This window comes from Homalodisca vitripennis, chromosome X, assembly GCF_021130785.1.
Source record: "Homalodisca vitripennis isolate AUS2020 chromosome X, UT_GWSS_2.1, whole genome shotgun sequence".
Classification (NCBI taxonomy): domain Eukaryota; kingdom Metazoa; phylum Arthropoda; class Insecta; order Hemiptera; family Cicadellidae; genus Homalodisca; species Homalodisca vitripennis.
In genome coordinates, this window is record NC_060215.1 from 31,285,261 (window position 1) to 31,307,241 (window position 21,981).

At 39.4% G+C, this 21,981-nt stretch overlaps 1 protein-coding gene across 5 annotated transcripts in view; it reads right to left on the reverse strand.

Moving 5' to 3' along the window:
• The window catches only part of LOC124368883 (latrophilin Cirl-like), a 248,354-nt gene that overhangs the window by 160,429 nt on the left and 65,944 nt on the right, over positions 1–21,981 (reverse strand). For all 5 annotated transcript variants that reach the window (XM_046826375.1, XM_046826373.1, XM_046826374.1 and 2 more), the window contains exon 2: positions 13,496–13,587. In XM_046826375.1, coding sequence (XP_046682331.1) covers positions 13,496–13,571 — 76 coding nt within the window. In that variant the 5' untranslated portion in view covers positions 13,572–13,587. The remainder of the gene's footprint in view (positions 1–13,495; positions 13,588–21,981) is intronic.

Here is a 21,981-nt window from a genome sequence, read left to right on the forward strand (position 1 = left end):
CACTGGACTAATTCAGGCCCAACGTTCTCGTCGACACACGCCGCACACTGTAGCTGAAGCCACCGCAGCAAGATGAGCAGCGATCCCGATCTTCTCACTGGACTAATTCAGGCCCAACGTTCTCGTCGACACACGCCGCACACTGTAGCTGAAGCCACCGCAGCAAGATGAGCAGCGATCCCGATCTTCTCACTGGACTAATTCAGGCCCAACGTTCTCGTCGACACACGCCACACACTGTAGCTGAAGCCACCGCAGCAAGATGAGCAGCGATCCCGATCTTCTCACTGGACTAATTCAGGCCCAACGTTCTCGTCGACACACGCCGCACACTGTAGCTGAAGCCACCGCAGCAAGATGAGCAGCGATCCCGATCTTCTCACTGGACTAATTCAGGCCCAACGTTCTCGTCGACACACGCCGCACACTGTAGCTGAAGCCACCGCAGCAAGATGAGCAGCGATCCCGATCTTCTCACTGGACTAATTCAGGCCCAACGTTCTCGTCGACACACGCCACACACTGTAGCTGAAGCCACCGCAGCAAGATGAGCAGCGATCCCGATCTTCTCACTTGACTAATTCAGGCCCAACGTTCTCGTCGACACACGCCGCACACTGTAGCTGAAGCCACCGCAGCAAGATGAGCAGCGATCCCGATCTTCTCACTGGACTAATTCAGGCCCAACGTTCTCGTCGACACACGCCGCACACTGTAGCTGAAGCCACCGCAGCAAGATGAGCAGCGATCCCGATCTTCTCACTTGACTAATTCAGGCCCAACGTTCTCGTCGACACACGCCGCACACTGTAGCTGAAGCCACCGCAGCAAGATGAGCAGCGATCCCGATCTTCTCACTTGACTAATTCAGGCCCAACGTTCTCGTCGACACACGCCGCACACTGTAGCTGAAGCCACCGCAACAAGATGAGCAGTGATCCCGATCTTCTCACTGGACTAATTCAGGCCCAACGTTCTCGTAGACACACGCCGCACACTGTAGCTGAAGCCACCGCAGCAAGATGAGTAGCGATCCCGATCTTCTCACTGGACTAATTCAGGCCCAACGTTCTTGTCGACACACAGCACTGAGAACAAAGCCAAATACCGAAGGCGGATCTATTTATTCGATACGATTTCTACATTAGTGGCCTTCAGTTTTGGAAGGGCAAGTACCAACATCGAAGTGAATGTACTGAACCGAAGTTCAATAAGTAAGCGAAATCGATTTTTAATATTGTTTATTTACGTGCGAAAACAGAAGTCCCTTGTCCCTTGTTCCCAATTACGATCGATTGCTGGCAGACAACCGTTTATTTCTCCAGGCACGCGATCTAAACATCCCGGCCCCATAAATGATGGTAAAAAGGTCAACATCGGTTTCTTAAATTAATTCCGTTAATAAAGTAGCAGAATTATTTCCGTAGGTACCATAATCTATTTTGCAGAAGTGGGGAATGCAAAAGCCCTTGGGTTGATTTGTCTAGGGATGAGGTCCGCCCGATTTGAACAGAATAAACCATTGTGCAGGAGGAAATGAAAAAATATCACGTTACACGTTCGTATATTGTTGGAGGGTTTCAACAAAAGTTTACTTACAATGACAGATATTCTTGCAGTAACCAATAAATAGTTTGTAAAATTTCACAGTTCATTCAACATACCAAATCAAATCACATAAAACGAAGTAAGTAGGCAGTGAGTTTTGTACATTTACTGATAAGAAAACGTCGTGTCATGATTCCCGTTATAAAATTAAAAATTACGTACAATATAAGATAGTTATACATAATTTCCTAAGGATCTGTACTTCCTCCCTGATTGAAGTGTTATGCAGCATATCCTAACTTAGATATATAATGATATTTATATACTTTAAAGATATTGTTCTTCGCAGCCCCCATAGTTATGACAACTCCAGCTCGTCTACTATACAAAATAACAGACAAAAGCTAAAACATAGCCTTAATGGATATAGGGTAAAGGAAAGTGCGTCACAACCAGATTCTATTCCTGCCTTTGTGCTCTGTCCATTTTTATGTATATGAGGATGTACGGTAGGCTGTAGAAGAAATGTAAAGTATCTGGCGAAATAGTAGGAACACAATGTTAGAAGGAAATAAGATAGATATTTCAAACCATTAAGATTAAAATTTTCAATGGTTCACAAGTTCCTTGAGTTCTGCTTTACAATGAGCCCGGTTCCGCATAAATTCAGCTTTCCGTACCCTTATAAATAAGAAATCTGCAATCACAAGGGTGTGATATAAATAAATCGAAATGTATCAGAACTGTCAACGCGTCTTGGGTATTTGATATTCATCTGTAAATATCACTTTAAAACGGCAAAAGAACTTAATTCACTATATCAAATATGTTTGGCGACATTCGAGAAAAGTTTGTGAAATGTGATTTTGATCCGGGCATCCATCAACCGGAATATTCATTTCCTTTCACACTCTCGCTGATTGAATGTAGGGTGAGCGATGAAATTGAAAAAGTTTAACTAATTGAAATGGCATTACGTCCCGTATCTGTGGCTTCTGATTGGCCGACAGTGAGTCGTGTCCTCTACACTTGACGTGTCGAAGTTGACACATCTCACGACCTCAGTTGGCACAAAGTAAATGGCATTACGTCCCGTATCTGTGGTTTCTGATTGGCCGACAGTGAGTCGTGTCCTCTACACTTGACGAGTCGAAGTTGACACATCTCACGACCTCAGTTGGCACAAAGTAAATGGCATTACGTCCCGTATCTGTGGCTTATAATTGACCTCTACACTTGACGTGTCGAAGTTGACACATCTCACGACCTCAGTTGGCACAAAGTAAATGGCATTACGTCCCGTATCTGTGGCTTATAATTGGCCTCTACACTTGACGTGTCGAAGTTGACACATCTCACGACCTCAGTTGGCACAAAGTAAATTGCATTACGTCCCGTATCTGTGGCTTCTGATTGGCCGACAGTGAGTCGTGTCCTCTACACTTGACGTGTCGAAGTTGACACATCTCACGACCTCAGTTGGCACAAAGTAAATGGCATTACGTCCCGTATCTGTGGTTTCTGATTGGCCGACAGTGAGTCGTGTCCTCTACACTTGACGTGTCGAAGTTGACACATCTCACGACCTCAGTTGGCACAAAGTAAATGGCATTACGTCCCGTATCTGTGGCTTATAATTGGCCTCTACACTTGACGTGTAGAAGTTAACAAATCTCACAACTTGAGTTGGCACAAAGTACGAGTAAATGGCATTACGTCCCGTATCTGTGGCTTTAATTGGCCTCTACACTTGACGTGTCGAAGTTGACACATCTCACGACCTCAGTTGGCACAAAGTAAATTGCATTACGTCCCGTATCTGTGGCTTATAATTGGCCGACAGTGAGTCGTGTCCTCTACACTTGACGTGTCGAAGTTGACACATCTCACGACCTCAGTTGGCACAAAGTAAATGGCATTACGTCCCGTATCTGTGGCTTCTGATTGGCCGACAGTGAGTCGTGTCCTCTACACTTGACGTGTCGAAGTTGACACATCTCACGACCTCAGTTGGCACAAAGTAAATGGCATTACGTCCCGTATCTGTGGCTTATAATTGGACCTCTACACTTGACGTGTGTCGAAGTTGACACAAATCTCACAACCTCAGTTGGCACAAAGTACGAGTAAATGGCATTACGTCCCGTATCTGTGGCTTATAATTGGCCTCTACACTTGACGTGTCGAAGTTGACACATCTCACGACCTCAGTTGGCACAAAGTAAATTGCATTACGTCCCGTATCTGTGGCTTATAATTGGCCGACAGTGAGTCGTGTCCTCTACACTTGACGTGTCGAAGTTGACACATCTCACGACCTCAGTTGGCACAAAGTAAATGGCATTACGTCACGTATCTGTGGCTTCTGATTGGCCGACAGTGAGTCGTGTCCTCTACACTTGACGTGTCGAAGTTGACACATCTCACGACCTCAGTTGGCACAAAGTAAATGGCATTACGTCCCGTATCTGTGGCTTCTGATTGGCCGACAGTGAGTCGTGCCCTCTACACTTGACGTGTCGAAGTTGACACATCTCACGACCTAAGTTGGCACAAAGTAAATGGCATTACGTCCCGTATCTGTGGCTTATAATTGGCCTCTACACTTGACGTGTCGAAGTTAACACATCTCACAACTTAAGTTGGCACAAAGTACGAGTAAATGGCATTACGTCCCGTATCTGTGGCTTATTATTTACCTCTACACTTGACGTGTCGAAGTTAACACATCTTACGACCTCAGTCGGCACAAAGTAAATGGAATTACGTTACCACTCGATTGAGATCTATTAAAATAAACAACTACAATCCTGTAACGGTTTAGTTACAACTCTAAATTTATAAGCTATTACACCAAATTTTAAATATCTCCAAAAGCATTTGGATGCTTTTACAAGTGGTAGCATTTAAGTAATAAAACTTGCAAAACTGCAACCAATCATTAGACAATTATGTGACTATTTGTGATTTATTTAAAATTATTGTTATTGGAGTTACAACTCTTAGCTTTAGTCTTAGCTTGAGACGTGACCTCAAGACAGTTCACAGCTACCAATGTGTCTCATTATGAAATCTTGAAGTCTTAGAATAAGACTTGATGATTCGGCAAATTTTCAATTTAAAACAACAGGTCACAGTCTTAACGACTAATGCTTCTGAATTATAATGTCGAGTTGCACTGAATTACAATTTTAATTCGACATATGTCAATTACAATATAATTCAATGTTGGTAAGGTAATATCAGCCCTTGGGGTAGTTTCTGTTGTCCCCGGAGAATGCCTTCTTTGCACGGCTATCCGAACCTACCTACGATCACAAGTTAACGTCATCCTTCTACTGACGATAATTGGCATGGGGTTGAGTCCCAATGAGAATTCGTGTTGGAATAGTATTCTGACTGTATCTCATTGCAGTTAATGATGCCATACTCCTGCAAGTATCTCGCCCCAACAATAAAATACAATCCTAAACAGTTTCGGACACGTGCAATTTGAAAACACAATAAATACTGTTATATTAGGAGCTGAAATTTAGGAGTAATACTATTACACAATTGTTACTAACGCTCTTTGTATTCCATTGATGAAATTATACAAACCAATCGTTAAAATTAAGTCATATTAAATTACTAATTAAATCATACAAACCGTGGTAGGTGCCGAAGATAACGGGCGGAGGAGTGAAGTAATACACTCGTTGTGCTGAGGATTGAGAATGCAGGTCACAAGACAATAATATCTGGATGGCGGTGGCGGGCCGCACAGAACACAAAGGACAGTACATTTTGCGCGATTACTGCCTGGGGCCGTAATATACTGGGGACTGCCGGAGACAGACAGCGTAGCCCCACATGGCGATGGTGTACTGCCGCTCTGTGTGCACTGAGCGATCTGTGGCCGTAATATAGCGGTGACAGACAGCGTAGCCCCACATGGCGATGGTGTACTGCCGCTCTGTGTGCACTGAGCGATCTGTGGCCGTAATATAGCGGTGACAGACAGCGTAGCCCCACATGGCGATGGTGTACTGCCGCTCTGTGTGCACTGAGCGATCTGTGGCCGTAATATAGCGGTGACAGACAGCGTAGCCCCACATGGCGATGGTGTACTGCCGCTCTGTGTGCACTGAGCGATCTGTGGCCGTAATATAGCGGTGACAGACAGCGTAGCCCCACATGGCGATGGTGTACTGCCGCTCTGTGTGCACTGAGCGATCTGTGGCCGTAATATAGCGGTGACAGACAGCGTAGCCCCACAAAGAAGGTTACAGACGGTGCAGCTGATGCGCAAAACTGTCCTGTCACCTGTGTTCTTTGCACAGTTAAAGATTATCTGTCGCTGTCCGGAAGAAACGCGCTGTCACAATGAGCTATTAGAATTGTCTTCACAGGGCAGATCGAGGCCATAGTCACATACGGTGGTGGGATATAAACTTCATACTACTGTAAGGAGAGAATTAGTTCTAGTCTGAACTTCATGCCATGTTCCGACCAAGCAACACGCGCAATTTCTCGTTTTTGCCACATTAGCCTTGCCTATTTGCGGCGCAGAAAACCTGCCTCTGGTGACACCACGCTGGAGAGCCGACTGTTTCTCTCGCAGCGAAAAAACAATGCGAGAGAAAGACTCGTACACTCGACTTTCTATCGAGTTATGTAATCCACCAGGCGCTCCTTCAATATTTTTCAGTAATATAACCGCATCTTCACATATGTTCAGGTAACATTTTCACAAGCGTAAATAAAGCTGCCCACAGAAATGTCGAAGACACTCGTTAAAATGAGTTAGGATCACTCCGTCGCAGTAACAAGCGAAAACTACCAACGAGTATTCCTGATGTTTGAGGCAATAAGGACAATTTTTAACCAGTTCGGTAAGCTATTTAAAATGCTTGTATTCACGTGATCACAACTATTCAAGCAAGTTGAAATCCTGAAAACTATTGATCGAAAACACTAGTTGTTCACATTGAAAGAGGATCAAGTTAATACACTGTATTCATCGGGATTTCCAGACTGATCGTGAAAAATACCGGACTTATTTCTTGAATGATTAATTAGTAAACAAACATGGTATGAGATCTTTAAGCCTTGCTTGCAATGTATTCTTACTTTTATTTTGTTTTTTATTTTGATTGTATTTATTGTTTTATCACACTTTGTATGTAGACCTAGTGGCTATTTGTTACTGACAAACGAAAACAGTAATGCAATATAAATTTCAATTGTTTAATGTTTGGGAGTTTTATTTTTTGTTTTCACAATAAAATTGTTTTATAAGTGTTACTGTTAAGCATATTTTAATTTTTTAATTTTAATTGCTCCTCAACACAGACTTGCCCTTGGAGGTTCTCCTTTATTTTCTCTTCAAGCTTTTTTTGTGTTTTTATATCATTGTTATATTAGTATAGCCGGCTGCATTGTATACTGGTCAGACTTGGCATTTAGATTAAGTTAAGTTTGTACTATTGTAATTGTTATGCACTCTTGTAATGCTTGATTGAGGAAATAAATAAATTATAAATATTATATTAGTTGCTCTGCAATTTTAAGGCAAATACGTATATAAATACTCAATAATTATAAACTTTTATTTGCTCTTTTCTTTAACAAATGTTGACGGATTTCAACTATTTGTCAGCTACAGCAAATAATTTAAGGTTTTCACACCCCGTTTCTACTAACATAGGCCCACCTGAACTAAAAAAAACAAAAAGAAACACTTGTGTTTGTAAACATATAAAAAGTTTTAAAATATGTATATCGGCGGTAATATTGGGTAATATAAGTACGGTGACCTCCTAAAAAAAACGGTTGCTCAATAAGATGGATCGGGCCTACATTTATACGTATTCCAAATGTTGAAGGGTTCGTCCATCTTCGGTCCGATTCAAACCGTTAAAAAAACAAAACAAATTTGTGATAAACATTTGTTCAGCGATGCCGATTAAAATAAAAATAACCGTAGCAGCACAAACACATAAAACAATAAAGTATTTACTTTTGTCGTTCAAACAGAGTGAGCGACGCGTTAAAATAATCCCTTTTCATTCCTGGCTACAATGATGTCCCTCTTAAGTTAAGTACTTCTGTCAGTGCCGTGTTTCCAAAATTATGAAAAGGCATTGCATTTTAGAGAGCGTATTAATACGCTACACGTCAGGTCAGAGGCGGGCTAATCTTAAGCAGCGGGAATTTATTCGTCATTACATTTTGTTATCATGAATATCGTGAATTATTCAAATTGACATGTTTAATAGGGTTTATCCATAACTATGCTAGTTCTAAGTAATATACAAATGGATTTTTAACTAAATAAAGGGGAAATTTTAGGCCACGGGATAGGTATTTTCTCACTGGCGATCCAAGACCACAATCGCTTGATCTGGATCCTGAGGAGCGTTTGGAAACGTGAGCGCTCTTTGTCAGGCTCTAAAACCCATTTCACTAAAGCGTGGGGGGACGTTCCAATGTTCCAATTGTGCGGCGCCGCGGCGCTTTGCGTGCCGTGGAGTATCGAGTAGGAGTTTCAATGTGATTCACGGTACAGTTGAGAGAGTGGTCTGATGTGTTTAGGGTTGGGGTCGGGGTTGAGGCAGGGGCCGGGGCAGCATTATGGCCTCAGCACAATGGCAGCACAATTACAATGGCCTTCCTCGCGGTGAAGGTCGATCCCGCAATCAATACCGTGATACAGATCATGATTCACTTCCCGATCTGCGCCGACCCGCGCCATTGATCGCACAAACATGAGGTTCTTTGTCCGCGGCGCGAGTGTCGTCAGCCGTGTGCAGAGGTCGCACTTGCACACAGTGTACAGTGCGTCTTGGGGCCCGACACTTGGCCGGGCCTGTATCTGAATACATATATTTACAACAAGCTACTCATTTAATGGTAGTTAAGATACCTACACACCGTGTTCAAATATCTTATGTTATCTACGAGAAAACTTGCATCTGCTTTGGGTTCAGGATCGGATCGGCTTGAGGTAAACTGTTTACAGGACACAGGTAATGATCTCTTCCACACGGGAATACCTTTGAAGACGCACAAAATCTGTGAGGAGTACGCGAATATGATTCTCATCCACACGCGAATCACCTTGATGACGCACAAAATCTGTGTGGAGGACGCGGGTGTGCATCTCATCCACACGCGAATGACCTTGACGACGCACCAACTCTATGTGGAGGACGTGAATATGATTCTCATCCACACGCGAATCACCTTGACGACGCACTAACTCTATGTGGAGGACGAGAATATGATTCTCATCCACACGCGAATGACCATGACGACGCACCAACTCTGTGTGGAGGACGCGAGTAATAATCTCTTCTACAAGCGAATCACCTTGACGACTCAGAACATCTCTGTGGAGGACGCGGGTGTGCATCTCATCCACACGCGAATGACCTTGACGACGCACCAACTCTATGTGGAGGACGCGAATATGAATCTCATCCACACGCGAATCACCTTGACGACGCACCAACTCTATGTGGAGGACGCGAGTAATAATCTCTTCCACAAGCGAATCACCTTGACTACGCACCAACTCTATGTGGAGGACGCGAGTAATAATCTCATCCACAAGCGAATCACCTTGACGACGCACCAACTCTATGTGGAGGACGCGAGTAATAATCTCTTCCACAAGCGAATCACCTTGACTACGCACCAACTCTGTGTGGAGGACGCGTAAATCATCTCTTCCACACGCGAATCATCTTGATGCCGCACCGATTTAAAGTATAAAGGTAAGTATGTATGACACTGTACTGTACAAGACGCAAATTACTCGCGTCACTAAAATAGGCACCCTGAATACCCGTAATTCCAATTGTTCCTTTGTCTACGTAGTACAGAGATCACGATCACTCCTCAGTTGTTTCCCTCTAACTGTTGACACAGCTTATGTTTTACAATTTTAATTGTTCACTGTAAGGATTGTTTGGTGTTGTCGGCAATAACCTACTGATATTATGGTAGAAATGTATTTCTAGCTTGGATAGTGTAATCTCTGTTTGTGTATAACATACAATATCTACTATGTTAAAACATGACCTGGAATTCCTTATGGATTGCGGTTATTTTATAAATGTATATAATCTTCTACGTTGTACAGTGCATTGTGACGTATATATTATATTGTACGACTGTATAATGTCGTGTTCCGTACAATAGTACGTTATAAGTGTACGTATTTTGATAGCATCGACCGTGTACAGAAGTGTAAAACAATATTTTAAGACGAGACACAAGACGTGAGAAGTAATAAATCCTGAAGAAAAAAAGAATTATGATGATCGTCACACGCACATTACTGGCAGTCGACATAACATCGTAATGTCGAGTTTAAGTAGTCACCTGTAGCGGCAGCGGGAAACACTTGAATACGTGTCGGGCTCTGAAAGGAAACCTTTGAGTTTACCCTTTGAACATTGAAGAGCACGGTATTGGCTGCGTATAACAGATCAAGCGACGACAACCCCTCTATGCCACAGTTAGCAAACTCCTCACCTCGAATTATACTACAGCACAGACTCCTTTAAATATTTACACGGCGAATACATTTGTAGATTAATAGTGGATTTATAAAACTCCTGTCTTCCTTATCAACCTTATTTTGGGTCATTCATACGTTTATAATTTATCTAGTTTAATAGTTCTCCATACAAATTTTACAACATTGAAATGTAATGATAATCATCCTTTCCACTTTTTGTCAGCAATCATATTTTTTCCTTTAAGATACGTTTTATAAATGTTTCATATTAAGTAGTAACACTGGACTTATTATTGGCAACTCTAGTTAAAAACTCCTAAACTCAGTAATCAACAGTATTTAAGAATAACTAAGCCATACTGTCCTTTATTTAAAAAATGTTACAAGTTTAAAAAAAAATTTAATTCCAAGAGAAACTAATATTAATCTTTATATTTGCAAAGTGTAAGATTTTTCCTTTTTGTGTTAGTATACTTTTCTTTTTAATCGTTATGTTGTTGTATACAGTATTTACATGTTTTTAAATGAGAAAAATAAACGCATTTCTTTATGTATCCCTTCCCTTAGTATATAAGCATACGAAAGGATCTTATCAAACAGAAAGGGGGATAGGTTGGTGATAACATGGATAGCACTTATACTGATTCGATCATGGCCAGGACTCAAACATACTTTTTAAGTCTGACACTATTATAATGGTGGACGTTGTCCAAAACGAACAGTAAATGAGATACTAAAATGTTTTGTACTTGCAGATGCTAGTTTCATTACTTAAATAAAAGGTCAGATTCCGTTATATGCCCCCAACGCTTAAACTTTTTTCAATGAACTTAGAACGTTATAAAACGATGTAGTTGAGTAACAGAACTAACATTCCATCAATCAACAAGCATTTCCAGGTATTGCGATCGGTATTGTTGTCGCTATTATCTTATCTTTCTCGAGAATCCCGAATGCGGCAGGCCGCGCGGCATCACATGATTATTTAAGTTTTTTACACGGTATATAATGGCCTATCCATTACAATTCAATTTATATTTCTGATCATCCCCTCTAGAATTAGATATTTTACTGATAGGTACTATCTCGAGGGATGTTTTTCTTTCGTTGACATCAGCGCGGGCTTCGGCAGCACCTCCGGAGGCACTCGCATTTTGGGTGGCGGAGTGTGATCAAGAATAAAAACACGTTTTGTGAGTTTTTTCAATAAAGAGTTTAGTTTTTGTTTGGTAATGTTTGTTTTTTTTGTGTTTGGAGAAATGTAGGGGTGTGGTGGATATAATACGTAATTGTAATTCATTATAATCATCCGTAAATGAAAAATTAGCGTTGGGGGCATAATGTTAGTTCTGTTACTCAACTACATCGTTTTACAATGTTCTAAGTTAATTGAAAAAGTTTAAGCGTTGGGGGCATATAACAGAATCTGACAAAATAAAACGTTTAACGCATTAATGGTTCTGAATTAAATATTTACGAGGTATGGTGCGCCACACCACGTGTCGCGAAACAGGCTTCATTGAGGTTGTATGCAACATTTCTACTGAGATATAAATACGCTTCAATAACGCACAGCCAAATTCCATGGTTAGACATGCACAATCATACAACTCGTTCTTGTAAATGTAGAAATTAAGTTAACTTTATGGATGAAATATCTTGGCACACGATACATTCTTTTTTAAATTAGTTAGCTTTCATACTAGTGTTCAAATAAAAAAGGTTATGGGGCAGGGAGGGCACTACAACACAAGAGTGCCCTGATAACAAATATTGACACCAATTTATAACGTTGACTTTCCCTCCACTATTTTTGCTTTTACCTCTATGAATAAAAAAAAATGTCACGTGTTGAAACCCCATATGATTGTACTCAGTTGGTTTACAAACTTACTTATTCTCCAATTTCTCGTTGTCATCTTGTTTACTCGTAAGACCAATGTAAACGTATTCGCTAAGGCTCAGCCAAATCCTACCATCATTAAACTCAGTGTTGCTGATACAAAAATGACGCCTCATTCAAACTTACAAGTCTATAGATTAGTTCATTTTCGAAATATCGTCCGGAACAATCATGGAGATGGATAGACATATAGAAATGAAATATTTCCAGCTTCTCAAATGATAGGCTTTGCTAACGATCAGCCAATAATCAGTTAAAATAGAACTAATAAGTCTTTATCTACAAAGAATTGTACTGTAACATGTATGAATTCTGTGGATTTTATAACATTTACATCTTATATAAAATAAAAAATATTGTTTATCGTAAAGTTCCGGATTGAACATTCAAAATTAATCAAAATAAAATAAATACATTTTTAACTACAATAAGAATTACTAAATTTGTCACAATTGTAGTTATTGTACAGTTTAAAATTGCCTACAAAATGAAAATATATTTTGCGAAATAATGTGCTTTTATATACTTTTAAACAGCACATTGTTAGAATTTCAAAAAAGGTATCTTTTAAAAAATCTACAAACATAAATTTTGACGATTTAATATTTTTGACATTATAATATGCACGCCAAGAAAGCACGGATTCTCCAGGAGTTGATGGACATTTGCAATTCTAAAGGGGTCGTCCCAGTTCAATTTTCTATGCGCGTACTTTTGAAAAGGCAGCATTCCCGTCGAACCCCTTTCCAATGAAAATTCCTTCGGTTCGTTTTTAGCCCACGTATACCTTGCCCTTCATTCAAATGCAAATTCTTTATAACCCTTCTGTCTCCTCGCATTTCACTTTAATTTCGCCAAGAGACCCGAGGCGTGTAGGCCTATCAATAGAAGGAATGTATACTTTAAATACGGCAATCACTATTGTTTTGAAACTTCTAATAATTCTAACATGATTCTAACCAACACTGGCAGACAACTCTACTGTTTTGACAGTGAGTAACCAAATTTAGCAATTGAGGTTTAAATGTAAAATTTGAGTTTAACCCCTTGCGAATACAAAAATTATGAATGTTCTCAAAATTATACTTATTTATTACAATTTGAAGACTTTTGCAGCTCATGCAAACTACCTTAACAGAAGGTACAAGCATAAAGATTCCTTTAAAATTGTAATAAAAGTTCACAATAAACGTGTAAATAAATGTAACTTATGGAGCCACATATGTTACAACTTATTTATGAACAATAATTATGCAATGTTCAAACTTTTATAATATGTGGAATCATAAATAATGAGGAATCTATTGAATACGTTGTAATTCCAGCGAAGGTTTATCGCTTTACATTGAACCACAATTTTAGAAATATTTTTAAATACTACTTTCGTCCTGATTCTTTTGATCTCCAAGCGTAGTGATGTGTTCGTTGGTGAGACCTAACTACCGGTACAGTAAGTGTCAGAAACAAGTGTGACACGCTTTAAACACAACTTAATGTAGGATACACGAAAGGATCGGACTGTAAGGAACACTTACCTAAGTTGTTTCGAGCAAGACCATTGCCCGTGTCGATTAGGGCTACGAGCAAGGAATAGATCCAGAGCCACTGCATTGTCAGCCCCCTCCACCTGTGGACAGAACACCACCATGAGTACATAGAGGACACAACACACGCAGTGCACAATACCACAAGTACGTAATTCAAATTATAGTTATGATAGGTTGTCATCTTTTTATCCGAGATATTTTTCATTTTTTTTAGTAGAAGCCGATCCCCCTTTAAGCCTCATACCCGTCCTCATGGGCCACTGGCATGTGCGAGGATCTTATCAAACAGAATAAGGGGGAGAGTCAACACAGTACAAGGTCGATGGTACTGATAAAAAGTGCTACGGTCACAGACAGGATTCAACCTGCACTATCTCTAACTCTCAGACTCAAGAGTCTAGCGTCTTAGACCGCTCGGCCAAAAGCACTCCCAATTTCCATTTCCTTAGCGAATCGAGTAATATCCGGTTGAACGTCATATTCGACTCCCGAAATTGTAGGTTTTCAATTCTCAAAGATTTCAAAATATACAGTTTCCAAATTATGGCCCACTGACATTTTGGAAAAAACATTTTTATAGAAGAAAAAACTTAACCACTCTCGTATTTTAACCACAAAAAATAAAATTGACTTAAAATTGACTACACTTTTAGTGTGACTAAGTTACTTTCTAAACATTTTAATTTGTAGAACCCCGAACGTCTCCCATTCCCTGTAGCATAGGCGTCTGTAATAAAATTATCTTGAGCTTTTTCCCATGCGAGTAGTACAATTTTACGCCCTTATTTTTAGTCGCAGAATCATGGAATATGCCCCATTTAAAATATACAACTAATGAGCACCTAAACTCTTTTTTTCATTTTTCACCGAAATTTTCCCGATTTTTGTTTGGACTCAGGGAAAAGTTAAAAAATGTACTGCATTATTTAAACACTAATAAAATATAAACTCTATAAAAAGCGTTTGGGTACGTATTAGTAAACAGTTTAAGACAAGAAATATCCCGTAAAGATACGATCGAAAATAAGGACATACAAGAACGGGAGATTTAACATTGTTCATGCGAGAGAAAATCTCAAGGTCGTCTCTCTCCACGGTGCCGAGAAGTGGAGACTCCCTCACCACCCCCAATTCGTCATCAGTTCTAATTTTAATACCACCACAAAAATAAATACCAACTTAAATACTGACAACTTCATGGGCATCTGTTAGATACGAGTTTTTCAGTATTTTTCTAAAGTTTGTTCACTAAAATCTGAACGTTAGTCCAGACGTCAACTTCGAGTACTTACAATACTAATTTTAAAAAATATTGAAGGAAAATCAAAACCATAACTTTTTGACAACATACCAAAAGTGACAAACATAATTAACACTTTGAGTGCTGGCCCTAAATGACATGTAACTCTGTAGAATGCTGGGCGTTTTTGGTGGTTTTCAAAAATTTATTAAAAAAAAAAGTATTTAAGGTATGAGAAAAATGCTTACATCCCTTATTTCAGCTTACTTTCGTCTTTCTTTTAACGTGAGATTGTTAGTGGTTTTTTTAAAAAACTACACATAAAAATGTTTTTTTAAAAACATATATTTTTGGAAAAAAAAATATTTTTTGAGACAGTTTTTTTATCTAACTTACTAAACTAAGCATATATACAATTATTTACAATGACCCATTTACAAATATAAACTGTCCTTTGAATAATACAAATCATGTTTTTATGTTTTGTAGTTTTTTGACAAAAAACATGCCGTCATATTGATGCGTCGGCATCACTTTCGCTGTCAGCACTGTTTTCAGCATCTGTAACATAATAATATACTATGTAAAAATATGAATATATTTTCATTTTATTCATAAGAATAAAATATTAGTTGAATAAAGTTAATTTATTATAATACAAATTATAGTTTGATTCACGAAAACAATAACATAACCAAACTTTTGGACTGATGTTTATATGATAAATAGAGTTACTTATTCTTACCTGAAGTATGTGTCTAATCTTCTTCCATTAAATCAGGATCAATGTCAGAATCGTCAAAAATACTATCTACACCAATAAAACTATCTTCATCTAATACATCACTGATCGCAACGTCGTTCAAGCTGCGAGAAGCCATGATTGCGACATCGACTGCCGGCTGCAACGAACGTCACGTCAGCGGCACGTAAACAACGCGACCGAAGTTGCTTTGTCATTAAGCTCATACAATACATCTGACGCTTTCTAGCGGTGAATTGTGTTACTAAAAACCCATATAACATTGTAGAGTAGGCAAAACCCGTTTAAATACGGACTATGTAATATAATACCAATTGCAATGACAACCACGTAAAACTACGGGATTAGCATTCTTCGGAAGTTTCGCCGTTCCGTAAAATTACGGGATTAGCACTCTAAGTGTTAATACAGGTGAAAGTTGTGATTAGCATAATGTTATTGTTAGCTTATAGTAATGATTGCAGTTGTGCCTTTTTTTAAACTACGCGTAAAGGAACGAACCAAACGTAAGCTCAAGGAAAGGTTTAGTTATTTTTATCTCCATCAGACTTCAAGTTTTGGGAAATCAAATCGTTTCTTCTACATTATTTTGCATAAGTAGATACCGCGCGTGTACTGTACACATACCACTATAACATAATCACACATTTTACTAGGCGGTTCAAACTCTATATCCATGTTAGATTTGAGTTGTTATACATCCAGATTAAGATCTATGTGTTTTGGATAACACAAATAGGAATGAGGAAAGTGTCGACTGTCGAGGAAAGGTCAAGCAGCTCTCCTCTGGAGGGCACTCCACTTTTATCGCCGTCGATTTCTGACAGCAGCAAATTTCGGTCCCAAGGTAACGAACGTCCCATACAGAATAGTCTGAAGTGTTGATTAGATTCACGAATACAGTAAAATCACTATTTTAGTCCCCTGTTCCTTGCAAAGCAACGGTCCCTTACAGATAGTATGAAGTGTTGACTAGTTTCACGAATAGCGTAATAACTATTATAGTCCCCTGTTCCTTGCAAAGCAACGGTCCCTTACAGATAGTATGAAGTGTTGACTAGTTTCACGAATAGCGTAATAACTATTATAGTCCCCTGTTCCTTGCAAAGCAACGGTCCCTTACAGATACAGTTTGAAGTGCTGACTAGTTTTACAAATAATGTAAAATCGCTATTATAGTCCCCTGTGCCTCACAAAGAAACCCCTAACGAATCCAACATACTACACCTTTATTATTAATCCCTTTGCATGAAAATGCTTATGGTTTTTATACAATGTTAAATTAGCTGGTAGTATTGTTTCATGAGATTCGAAAACAACGTACGGCGACTAAAGCTAATATTGAAACTACGGCTACGAATATCCCATGTGGCTAAAACGCGTTCTACGATTTTCACAAAACGTTGAACTGCGTTACAATTATCGTCCCTTTTATACAACAATAGATCGAACTGTACAAATGCTTATGTCCCCAATGAAGTAACGACTATGTTCTCGAAATTTGAAACTACATTATTACTCTCATTTCCCTACGAGTGAACAACACCTAATTTAATTAACTACTGCATATGTAATGCACATTCGCGTCTGATTATGACACTATAAAAGTTACGATTACATCAGCACTGATATTGTTCACAATTTGTTAAGTTTATGTCGAATTTTTTTTACAATCTCTATCCAATAATGGTGAACATCACAATCCGACCAGTCGTTCATTTTTGTAACCTCACTTTTATTCTGTTTGTATTCGGATAAAAATAAAAAAAGGACTAAAACTCCACCTAACCTAGAGAATTTAATCTACAACATATTAACAGTATTTGAAAAAATAGTCAAAAGCTTATGGATTAAAACACACAAAGTGCACTCAGCGTATTACGCTACAACGAGCCAAATATAAAACCAATAACTTAAGTAAAATATTACATCAAAGGCGAGTATCCGATTTCAGATAATACAATTCGGATAATTAGTGTATAATTCAACTTGCAACGAGTTAATTTAATTAAACACTTAACTGTGGTGCTATATCGGTCTCAGTTTTACAAAAGAACTACTCATGAATAAAATTACATTTTTGGACAGATATATGATCAAACTATTATTTCAAACATCCACTTATAAAGATTGTTATAATATACAAGCATTGTGTACCCAGGCCATGTACTTAAGTAAGCGACTCGGTTTTAACAGACCAAAGCTTATCACTAATTATATTCAAAGACGAACAAAACACATTTTAAAACCGCAAACATAACATATACAGAGCACGAAAGAGAACAAAGGAATTAATGTGTCTGGCACCAAGAAAACCACACAGGGGCATGTCGCTGGGGCAACATTCCGTCACCTTAGCGACAAACTTCCAGACTCGGTGTGTTCTGTAGTTAAGATTAGTAAAAGAACCAGAGTATCGCCAATAAGAGAACACGGAGTTCCTCATTTATACAATACAAAATCACATGTGATAGTTGAGGTACGATCTATATCATAGCCAACACGGCATTCACAATGGTTACAGTGTAATGTGTACTAACTATAGTCATATATGTACCAACTATAGTCTTATGTGTACCGATTCTAGTCTTATGTGTACCGATTCTAGTCTTATGTGTACCAATTCTAGTCCTATGTGTACTAATTCTAGTCCTGTGTGTACCGATTCTAGTCCTACGTGTAACAATTCTAGTCGTATGTGTACTAATTCTAGTCCTGTGTGTACCGATTCTAGTCCTACGTGTAACAATTCTAGTCGTATGTGTACTAATTCTAGTCCTGTGTGTACCGATTCTAGTCCTACGTGTAACAATTCTAGTCGTAAGTGTACTAATTCTAGTCCTGTGTGTACCGATTCTAGTCCTACGTGTAACAATTCTAGTCGTATGTGTACTAATTCTAGTCCTGTGTGTACCGATTCTAGTCCGACGTGTAACAATTCTAGTCGTATGTGTACTAATTCTAGTCCTGTGTGTACCGATTCTAGTCCGACGTGTAACAATTCTAGTCGTATGTGTACTAATTCTAGTCCTGTGTGTACCGATTCTAGTCCGACGTGTAACAATTCTAGTCGTATGTGTACTAATTCTAGTCCTGTGTGTACCGATTCTAGTCCGACGTGTAACAATTCTAGTCGTATGTGTACTAATTCTAGTCCTGTGTGTACCGATTCTAGTCCGACGTGTAACAATTCTAGTCGTATGTGTAACAATTCTAGTCCTGTGTGTACCGATTCTAGTCCGACGTGTAACAATTCTAGTCGTATGTGTAACAATTCTAGTCCTATGTGTACTAATTCTAGTCCTATGTGTAACAATTCTAGTCGTATGTTTGCCAGTTCTAGTCATATGTGTACCAACTATAGTCATCAACTAACATTAAAAGTGTAAATTAGCTTAACTTTTCAATAAAATAAGTAATCAACATGTCCTGGGCTGCAACCATGCTTACTGAGGATCGAAGAGGATTTATACTGCCGCCAGCCCCTTGTTTTATTGCTGAAACAAAATGTAATCCACTGCTGTATTTTAATTATTGTAGCATAAATGCCTAAATAATGCTGAATTAATAACACAAATATGATATTGCAGAGATAGGGGTATGTACAGGTCTTCTTTATGAGGCGGATATTCAAAGCGCGCCGCAGGTAGTTGACAGGAGAGGAATGTTGTAGATCTGGTTCATGAGATGGTCAGTTGCCATGTAATAAACATGTTGCCAACAAGAGTAAACGGGCATGCCATAGATCTGGATCGTGAGATGGTCGGTTGCTATGTAATAGGCATGATGCCAACAGGAGTAAACGGGCATGCCATAGATCTGGATCGTGAGATAGTCAGTTGCCTTGTAATAAACATGTTGCCAACAAGAGTAAACGGGTATGCCTTAGATCTGGATCGTGAGGTGGTCAGTTGCCTTGTAATAAATATGTTGCCAACAAGAGTAAACGGGCATGCCTTAGATCTGGATCGTGAGATGGTCAGTTGCCATGTAATAGGCATGATGCCAACAGGAGTAAACGGGCATGTCTTAGATCTGGTTCGTGAGGTGGTCAGTTGCCTTGTAATAAACATGTTGCCAACAAGAGTAAACGGGTATGCCTTAGATCTGGATCGTGAGGTGGTCAGTTGCCTTGTAATAAATATGTTGCCAACAAGAGTAAACGGGCATGCCTTAGATCTGGATCGTGAGATGGTAAGTTGCCATGTAATAGGCATGATGCCAACAGGAGTAAACGGGCATGTCTTAGATCTGGTTCGTGAGGTGGTCAGTTGCCTTGTAATAAACATGTTGCCAACAGGAGTAAACGGGTATGTTTTAAATCTGGGTCGTGAGGTGGTCAGTTGCTATGTAATAAACACGATGCCAACAAGAGTAAACGGCTGTTTCAGATCTGGTTCACGAGATGGTCAGTTGCCACGTCATAAAACGCTGTCAACTGGAGAAAACATAACCGTTGCGCAAATGAGCAAATATGACAGTATAGGTGGCAAGCAGATAGAATGGAAATATTTCGTGAAGCACCAATCCGTAAATTTCTCTCATTAAGGAAAAAACCCACCTCCACCCACCTAATTACATTCAGTTGTTATGTACAAATAATTATGTTTCTGTTCGGTTTTATACCACTAGATATTAAAAAAAACACACACATTATGTTATTCATTTTTTAACTTGAACAATTTTTTGTCTAAAAACCTAGAGGAATTCATTTTAAAGCTAGCGTAGTTTTATGACTATCTAAGAAGACAGGTCCATGGTATCGTTCATTAACCAATCAAACAGATCAACATTTTTACGTTTGGTTCGAACCACATAGACATAGTCCAGTAAACCACAGCAGAACACTACTTCAATTTTCAGGTGTGAAAGAATATACTGTAGAATGTACTGATCTGCATTAGTCCTCAACTTAAGTAATGTTTTAGGAGGCAGCATCGAGTATATCTTCTAGTTGATTTCTTTCATCCGGAGTGGAAAGTCCTGACGCAGGCCCATCAATCTTTCGTGAGAGCTCAAAGTTTATACCAGCCGAATAACTTTGGATCTGTATTTACGGATGGATACTGCAGCATTTATAAAGCAGTTCAGTTTCAGATACATACCGTAAGCCTCGAACATTTATACCAACCAATAATTGTTATTATTATGTTAAGAGGAACAAAGATCAGGACACAATTTACAACTTGTTTTTGTGAATGAAGAAGCCAACTTTCTTATATACTCGTGAATGAAAATTATTTTGAAATCATGAAGTCACAATTTGGCTATGAAATTAAAGCGAATATTGTAATTGTGTTTTTTTCTGAACTAATCATATATAACGATAATTCCTTTATCCAGGGAGCAATAACTCGAAGTTTGTCGGAGGAGTTCTGATACTGACGTTGGGTTAGTTTTATCCACAGCACATCTGGATTACTTTTGAAACTAAGACTGCTCAGTCTGAGGAGGGGAATTTAGTGAGAGGCGGTACATACACAACGTTGAGTACCAAGAATTTTGCGGTGGAAGTTTAATTTGACTTGATTATCGGAATTACTTATTCAAACAGACGTACCAACCTAACAATTATATTTTAACTCATAGGAGTGAAGGTTTGTAACACCTTCTGGCTCCTTCATTGCTACCGATCACCGAATGTAGTTACTAATAGTCCGGTCACAACAGTTGGCATCACTAAATCCTAGTTCCAGTTGGCCAGAATTGCTAATGAGAAAATCGTTCGTCAAGTGTGAGAATTTGATGCGGGGGGAAGCACAGGGAAATGTACAACTCTAGCAGAACAGCGGTCTTACTGTTCTCTTGTCTATAAAGTAAAGTACAGTAGTCTTATTTTACCAGGTGAAGTTAGGGCTGAGAAGCCCTCTTCAACACTTAACCTGGGGACCAATGGCGTAAAGGTGACTTCCGAACCACCACAAATGGCCAGGCAGGCGGGCTGCTTGCAAGGACAGGATCGCTCAGCGGCCATCCATCCAAGCAGCAGCCACGCTCGACGTTGCTTGATTATGTTATCTTGCGATAACCGCTGTACCCGCTACACTGCGTCATTGGCAAACAACAGAAAACAATCAGGGATACAGAGACGAGAACTAGGGAAGCGCATAATTATTGTATTCCGGTTTTTTGAACGCTATCGCTGGTGTACGGAACGGCAAATTCACCGCGGACAGCTATCGAATATTGCTGAACTGATGTCTTGGTCCGCCCGGTTGGAGTAATCCGATATTCGTTTTAAATAGGCGAGGGCAGGGAAGGGAAATAACAGCGTTAGGCTGGGGCCTTCGCAACAGTAAACTCCATCAGGTTTCAGAATCGTAAGCGGCAGCTACGTCATGACACCCCTCCCCGAAACGTACAAAATATCGACAGATTGTCGCTAAGCTCGAATATGCGCAGCATCTGCAGGTCTTATCGTTAATAATACTATATTTGACACTTCCCAGTGTTGGGCATATAGGTAAGCTC